This window comes from Eptatretus burgeri, chromosome 5 (genome assembly GCF_056783735.1).
Source record: "Eptatretus burgeri isolate ZD-2024b chromosome 5, Ebu_testis_v1, whole genome shotgun sequence".
In the NCBI taxonomy this organism is placed as follows: Eukaryota; Metazoa; Chordata; class Myxini; order Myxiniformes; family Myxinidae; genus Eptatretus; species Eptatretus burgeri.
The window spans coordinates 75,287,331-75,295,474 of NC_140965.1; the positions used below are offsets into that span (position 1 = coordinate 75,287,331).

Genomic DNA, 8,144 nt, shown 5'->3' on the forward strand with positions numbered 1-8,144 from the left:
TTGCAGTTTGCATTGTAAATGCATTGTATTACATTTAAAGTACAAAAGTGTGGGTTGAATAGTATTAAAATACAAGCCACCCAAGGTGTATTGTTCACTTGAACACAACATCACAGCACCTCAAACCACCAAGGGTCAAACACTATATGTACACAATCACTTCAATTACATATCAGGCCAGGATCATGTATACACTCACGAGACTGTATTCACCAAATGCATCGAATCAAACACCTCACTCTATCTTGGGGAATTCTTCCATGAGTACAGCTCATAGATCACCCAACATTCTGCCTGCAATTTGATGATTACAGATGGCTTTCCAATGGATGTCCTACAAGTATTGAATTGGAGAGAAGTCCGACAGCACGAGCCACTGCAGTGTGACCGACCACCACTGGTCTGTATGAAATACAAATAACTCACAATATTAGCCGGACTGGGATCTGCACGTATGTACATGGACAAAATGGCATTGCAATTTGCTGGCAAACACGAGAAGACACATGTAACACACACAGATTATGACCATTTCTATTCAAGCATACTCAATGATACTTGCCTACAATCGTAGTGACAAACCACCGTCATGATCATGTGCCACTCGTGTTGCAGGAACACATCGCTTGACATTTCCTGAAATAGCGACTATGCCCTGACTCGTCTGTAGACATTACAACAGCCCATCCAGCCCACAACCACCAGCAGGGAATGAAACGCCAACGGATGGTTTGTCAGTCATGGGATAAGTTACGCATAGCTACGGAGTCAATTAAGTCTGCACCACGCAAGTGGTTTTACAGTTTTTTGAGTAATGTTTTTACCCTGTCTTTGTCTTTGTTGTCTTTGTTGCTGTTAATCCTGTCTTTCCTGTCTTTGTTGCTTTGTTGCTGTTAATCAGTTTCTCAAGCTTCTGTTCACAACTGACCTGTTATTGTAAAAAATATTTGCTTGAGGTTGACCTCAATATGGGCTTTTTGAAATAGAAAGTTTGAGGATCATGGAAGAACTGGATGAATAAGGATGATATATCAACTCAATAACAATGGCGTGGAGGGAGAGCAGGTGAGTGCCTGTGCGAGAGAGTGAGAGAGTGAGAGAGAAAAAAAAGGAAAAAAAAAAGGTTGAATTGGTAGATTGCAGGTTTTTGTCCAAAGGCCTGTCAGATCCTGGGCATGATTCTCAACTCCACTCATTATTCTTTTTCCTTACCTGTGGAACCAACTTCCACATTCTTCCAGGTCTTCAAGACAGCTGTTCATCACCATCTGAATTCATTCATCAAAACCAATCTTTTCTACCCCCTTTAAATCACCCATCCCCAAGCCTTCCCCTTTCCAAGTATCCAGTTTTTCTTTCCTAAGAGTTTGCTTCTGTATCCATCTTATCCACCCTTCATTCCTCCCCACAACCATTATTTTTCCCAAGTCTCCGTCTAGTTTGTCCCTCAACCCTGCTGTTGGTGTTTCTCCCCTCTCTTTATGCCATTCATTTTGTTCTGTTACATCCTGATCTGTTCTATGTTCCAGTTCCTCCACGAGCCTCGACTTTGTATACAAAAGAGCTGGGATGTGATGCTTGAGCAATCAAGATACTTTCTTAAAGGCTAATACCATTTAATATAATTTTAACAATCCAAAAAAACCCAAAAAATTACATCACTGGAGCACCGTGCCATCTCTTCAATGGAAACTTTTCCATGATCCAGAAATTGCAGTGCACATAACTTTGCATCCAACAAAATGTCCTTTGATGATAATTTGCAATCTGACATTCAATTTTGTAGACACAGTAAGCCATTCCGAACAGAGGTGTGCATAACTAACATGACTAATTGGATAACCAATGGCTAATCAGGACACAAAGTTTGTGTTCACTGGCTGTCAAAAATTAACATGCTTCTGAAAGGTGGTTGAAACTTTCAGCATGTTTGCATATGGAATAGATCCCTTTCAGGCGACAAGAATTTTCAGACTTTTTTCTGGTGAAAACAGAAAGGGACAAAGCCAAACGGACAAGTGAAAATAAGCAAGCCACATTTCAAAGTTGGCCTCCAAAGCCAGCTGTCAACTGGGCATCGTCCGTCATACAAAAGTCCTTCCTTGGCACACCTGAACTCCTGTCCACCTACAAAGCCTCATCCATAGCTTGATGATGTACTGCTCTCCCCTCTGGGGTGTGTTCCCTGCCTCACATCCTGCTCAGCTTAATTCCATGGAAATCAAGTCCCTCAAGATCATTGTAATCTCCCACGATGAAGCTGAGTGTATGGGCATATCACTTCGCCATTGTAGACAGGTTGGTGATCTCTGTCTTCTCCCGCCTCCTTTCTAGTCTTGCACCCTCTGCTCTTTCCGTGCTCCCCCCCCCATTCCCAGGGCTCACGAGATCAATCAACCCCTTCTGGTGAAACTCCCAAAATCGAGGATCACTGCTCACCTACACTTATTTGTTCCTCTTTTTTCCTGCCTGTGGAACAAACTTCCACATCCTCTTCAATGTCATTCTTCCCTCTAGATCTTTAAGACATTTGTTCACCATCTAAAATAGTCCCCAATCCAGAACCATGATCTTTTCCACCCTCGCTAACCACACCCCACTCAAATCCCTCCTCCTTCCAAATTTCCAGTTTTCCCTCTTGAGAGTTTCCTTCTGTATCCATCTTGTCCACACCTGCATCGTCTCCTGCCCCCCCCCCACATTCCACACCCATTGTTCGTCTGCCTCCTTCTGTCTTGGCCTTCAACTCTGCTGTTGATGTTTCCCCCCTCTTTCTGCTCTTCCTTTTGTCTTGATCCATTCAGTGAAGTAGTATGAGCTCTTCCATATATATATATATATATATATATATATATATATATATATATATATATATATATATATATATATATATATATATATATATATATATATATATATATATATATATATATATTTGCGGATTTGGAAAACTATCACACTCAACATTCAGGTACTTTAGCTCAGTTATCTCGGTAAGTAGGTGTTTTATAGATAGCTCCCGTCCCTGGTCTAATGGGTAAATCAAATATGAATGCGCTACGATTGTATTAGAGTTTCAACAATGCCACAACAGCGCCATTCTGGAACTGGAATGTTCAACATGAAACTGGCACTGCTGCGTTCTCCAGGCGCGCACATGGGCGGAGTCTAACGCAGCCATGCCGTCCCTCCGTGGCCAATCGGCCGGGAGCTGGCGTCTTCTGCGCTCCGCCTCCGACCCAGCACCGTCGCCATTAAACACGCGGTCTGAGGTGAAGCTGTAGGCAGAGCCACAAACGCTCCCCGCTGGAGACTCTGCCCAAGGGATGGAGTGCCCCGCCCACCACACGCCTGTTCAATCGGGAGCGGACGAGGAGTCACATGGGGCCTCCCGTCCAATGGGAGGGTGAGTGGGGAGGAGAGAAGCGTTCGTTGAGCGGGAGGGGGCCAATATAAAGTGTGTCCTGAGGAGATTATGGTAGTCGGCTCTCTTGGAGTTGTTCACGGGTCGTTCATTTTTCCTGCTTGTCTTCTCCCGCTCCTTCTCTGTCCGGCTCATCACCTTGGCTTCTGCAACGACCTCGTCCTGGCTCCAGAACTTCGTGTCGTCGCCTTCCGCCTGGCTGGTATGGCGACACCAGTCTCAAGACCAGGGGACGTCCAGCTGTGCGCTCGTGGCCAGGTAGCCAGCCGCGCCTGGCTCACAGCCGGTCTGTCCTCCTCGGCTGGAGAGTCGCAATAAAGGCCGTGGAGGTCCACTTCTGTCTGGATGTGCATGTGTCTGTTAAGTAGTGAATTGTATAAGTGTTTTGCCTGTACATACGTGCATTGCTTGATAGTCGGTATAAATCTGCTCTTATGTGCTTCCCTCATTCCCTGCCTATTATAAATAAATACTTCCCAATTGTTTAAATGTACTCAGCTCGTCGTGTCATTTCTCCATTGACTGGGTGTGTCGTGTGTGTGTGTGGGAAAGTGAGCAGCCATTGCCGCTGTAATGGAGTAACAGGATAATCGGGCTGGTGGAATTCGGCGATTATAACACTGCTTGGCATCGCACATGAAACGGGCTCGCTTAAGCGGCTCGCTTCTGTATGAGTTCCGCCGAGTGTGAAGTACCCCGGTAGCTGGATCACGTGGGTACTTAGGTAAGTTGAAGTTGGCAATTAATCCTACCCCACGTGATCTACCCATTGGCGTATTTCGATCCAAAATAACCAGGACCCACCGACCTCGGACTTCTCCGGGCCGGCGATCTGTAATTCCGAGCGATCGAGCTGAGACGGCCCCACTGCTCCATCGAGGGTCGTGCTCATGGCGACGCGCCGGCGAAACCAGATATATATATATATATATATATATATATATATATATATATATATATATATATATATATATATATATATATATATATATATATATATATATATATCTGGTGTGTTATATATATATACCATATATATATATATATATATATATATATATATATATATATATATATATATATGTATATATATATATATATATATACCAGATATATATATATATCTGGTATATATATATATATCTGGTGTGTTGGCGCAGTGGTTAGGGCAGCGGCTTGGGATCCAAAAGGTCCTGAGTTCAAGCCCCGTTGGGCCACTGAATTAATACACCAGGGGGTTGACTCAGCCTGTCATCCTTCCGAGGTCGGCGAAATGAGTACCAGAAAACTGGGCCGGTGTATACCCCGGTTAAAATAGGTGTACCATATATCCCTGTGTCGTAAGAGGCGACCAGGGTTGCGTCAGGAAGGGCATCCGGCGTAAAACATGTGCCAAATCACTATGCGGATCATAAGGATGATCCGCTGTGGCGACCCCTAACGGGAGCAGCCGAAAGGAGAAGAAGAAGATATATATATATATATATATATATATATATATATATATATATATATATATATATATATATACACACATTATTGCTGTTCTCGGAACCACATGCATCCAACAGATAGTGGTTTGAAGACAGTTATTAAATTAATATACGTGTAGATAGTCCCTTCCCTTTTGTCTGGCAGGACAACAGGAGCGTGCGTTGCGAGGATCTCATAGCTACGTTTGCTTACATCATTTCTTCTTCATTTCATTTCCAACTTCATTCCAACTCTTCTTTTCTGATTATTCTTTGGGTAAATCTGAGCCACGTGCGCCCTTCGCTGTGAGATGGGTCCTCAGAAAAGGCCAAGCAGGCATTACACCCCCCACCCCTCCGTGGAAAACACAGCCTGCCAAACGCACTCGCAGTGGTAATTTCCACCCAATGGACAGGAAACACACTCAACACAACGCCCACGCTGCACGGAACACGTACCGAGGAGATGGAAGAAATAGCACCTCAGAAAGGGGTGCTCGAACACGACATGAGCATCGACGGCATAGAGCTCCCGTCCTCAAGCGATCCCTCAATCGAGGCCGATAATAGTAAAACGACAACCACGCCACGTTGGGTGGGATGCGAATGTGCAAGGCGCAAGTGGCTCGTTCCTTTCAACCCATTTCTGGACTAATTATATCGATGGTGTTTCGCCCCGCGCACGCGACAGCGGAATCGGGTGAACACGAGCGCTGACCACGTGCGTAATGGCAGATGTTCGCACACTGTATGGAATGTGCTCGAAGGCAGACCCGTGCGCCGCTCGCGACTTTGTTATCATACAGAGCGGGGCACGAATGGATACATCTTACTGTCTGTGCATGGGTTCGCCATAACATCGTACTTTCGGTCCTCGCTGGCGGCCGCGGATGTTCCCCGCGGACGGCGAACATCTGCTCGTCTCTACGGCCAGCGAAGCTGCCATCAGGCAGAGGCATGTTGTGCAGCTCGGGCCACGTGGCGCTCACGGAGCGGCCGCGTTGGCCAGCACTGGTCGGGGCGCCCAAGCGGGCGTGTGGGACCGACGCTTCCCTCTGCCGGTCATCAGGGCATGGCCCAGGAGTTCTTGCAAGGCAATTCATGGCGCGGAGTTTGGTATGGGCGAGTCGTGTCATGTTGTGAGGTAGAACCTACACGGCTTTCTCGAGAGCGGGATATTTTTGCGGCGTGGGGTCATCTTGCCGGAAATGGAATGTGGCGGTTACCGGCCATCGCGGCATGGCCGCGCAACGGCTCGGGGCCAATCAGAGCACCCGATTCGGGTGATGACACCGCGTTTCGGGGTGGCCCCCCCGCCCCATACCGCGGGGCCTATAAAATTCCGATCTATATCTCTCTCTCTCTCTCTCTCTCTCTCTCTCTCTCTCTCTCTCTCTCTCTCTCTCTCTCTCTCTCTCTCTCTCTCTCTCTCTCTCTCTCTCTCTCTCTCTCTCTCTCTCTCTCTCTCTCTCTCTCTCTCTCTCTCTCTCTCTCTCTCTCTCTCTCTCTCTCTCTCTCTCTCTCTCTCTCTCTCTCTCTCTCTCTCTCTCTCTCTCTCTCTCTCTCTCTCTCTCTCTCTCTCTCTCTCTCTCTCTCTCTCTCTCTCTCTCTCTCTCTCTCTCTCTCTCTCTCTCTCTCTCTCTCTCTCTCTCTCTCTCTCTCTCTCTCTCTCTCTCTCTCTCTCTCTCTCTCTCTCTCTCTCTCTCTCTCTCTCTCTCTCTCTCTCTCTGGACTTCCACTCCGCCTTCTGTCGTCATCGCTGGACTCCACCTCCTCTTCTCCACCCACACGTCACTGAGTCCATCCACCCATCTGGTCCCGCCGACCACTCCGTACACTCGCTCTGGACTCCACCCTCCCAACTCAAGCCCCTCCTTCACGCCCATGGTCTCAACGCGACCTGCCTGAAGCAAGAGATGATGCGCCAGCTGTCAGGGTGTACCGCACCATGGAGCATTCCCCCAAAACGTATTGGTGGCGCATTCAGGCAATCAATTATACAAAGGTACCAAGAGACCGTAGCCTCAACTCCTCTCCTGTCAATTCCTCTTCATCGGGTTTTGTGTGCGTGTGTGTGTGTGTGTGTGTGTGTGTGTGTGTGTGTGTGTGTGTGTGTGTGTGTGTGTGTGTGTGTGCGTGTGTGTGTGTGTGTGTGTGTGTGTGTGTGTCTGTGTCTTGGCACCTGTCTATATAAGTTAGCCTGCAGAAGATTGTTATTATTATTTTCGGGTGAAGTCTGTTCTGCGTTCGCTTTCATAAATTGCTTGTTTATTGTCGCACCACACCTTTCTCCCCTATCTTTGCTTGCACACCCCAATAAATCTATTGACTGTACCAGGGGCATTCCATATCAAGTGTCCACACCCTCCCAACACTAATACCTCATTTTCTCCCCATATGCTGGTCATTTATTCACTTGGGTGAAAAAACTCAAAATACCAATTTTTAGACCTGTGGGCCCATCGGGGCCCATTTTAGGGGCCCCCCTGGCTGGCCCCACAATCTTCCAGTGGCCATATCACAGGTTGTAGTGGTCCGATTTGGCTGATCTTGGTATCAAAATGCTCGTAAAAGTGAGATCTTTCGAATCGCGTAAAGTAAAAATCACTCCGAAACAGTAAATGAAAAAGTTATAGTTTGGGGTGCCCTTTGACCTTGGGCCCCCGCTCCCCAGCCAAACCGATGGTCCCGATTTTTCATGTGAGAATACCTCTTCGTATACTCCAACACCTCAGTATAAATGAAAATGGGATCTCAATGGGTTCAAGTGTGATGATGGTTTTATTGTTCTGGGACTCAGGTGCCGGACACACAATACATAGCACAATATTTGAACACAAGATTTCCAATACACTATATCAGTATATTGTACATAAATTTTCCACATGCACATGCAGGAACTGGAAGCGATACGAGTATGAGTAAGAGTTTTTCCTGGCATATTATAGTCAAGATTTTTTGCCAACCAATGTTTTATTTGACAGCTGTGTTTCTTTTTTACTGATTGTGTAGTTTCCACCTGTAGCAGTTTTTCGTTCTACGGAAAGAAGTATATCAGAAATGTCTAAAATGCAGTGATCTTTAATGTCAGGAAAAAAGAAACTATTTGTGGGCCTGTTTGGATAAAGAAAATTCACTTTCACTTCTTGAATGTCCTGAAAGGCTTCCATGATGCAGGCAAGCCACCATTTTCCATCATAGTGCACTGTGACATAACCTAAGAGTTTCCTGTTAAAAGTTGGTGTAGA

General features: G+C 46.2%; 1 protein-coding gene across 2 annotated transcripts in view; it reads right to left on the bottom strand.

Annotated features, from left to right (window-relative positions):
- Window positions 1-8,144, bottom strand: part of MIGA1 (mitoguardin 1) — an 83,802-nt gene continuing 75,658 nt past the window's right edge. For both annotated transcript variants that reach the window (XM_085882455.1, XM_085882456.1), the window contains one exon: window positions 1-402. In XM_085882455.1, coding sequence (XP_085738581.1) covers window positions 241-402 — 162 coding nt within the window. In that variant the 3' untranslated portion in view covers window positions 1-240. The remainder of the gene's footprint in view (window positions 403-8,144) is intronic.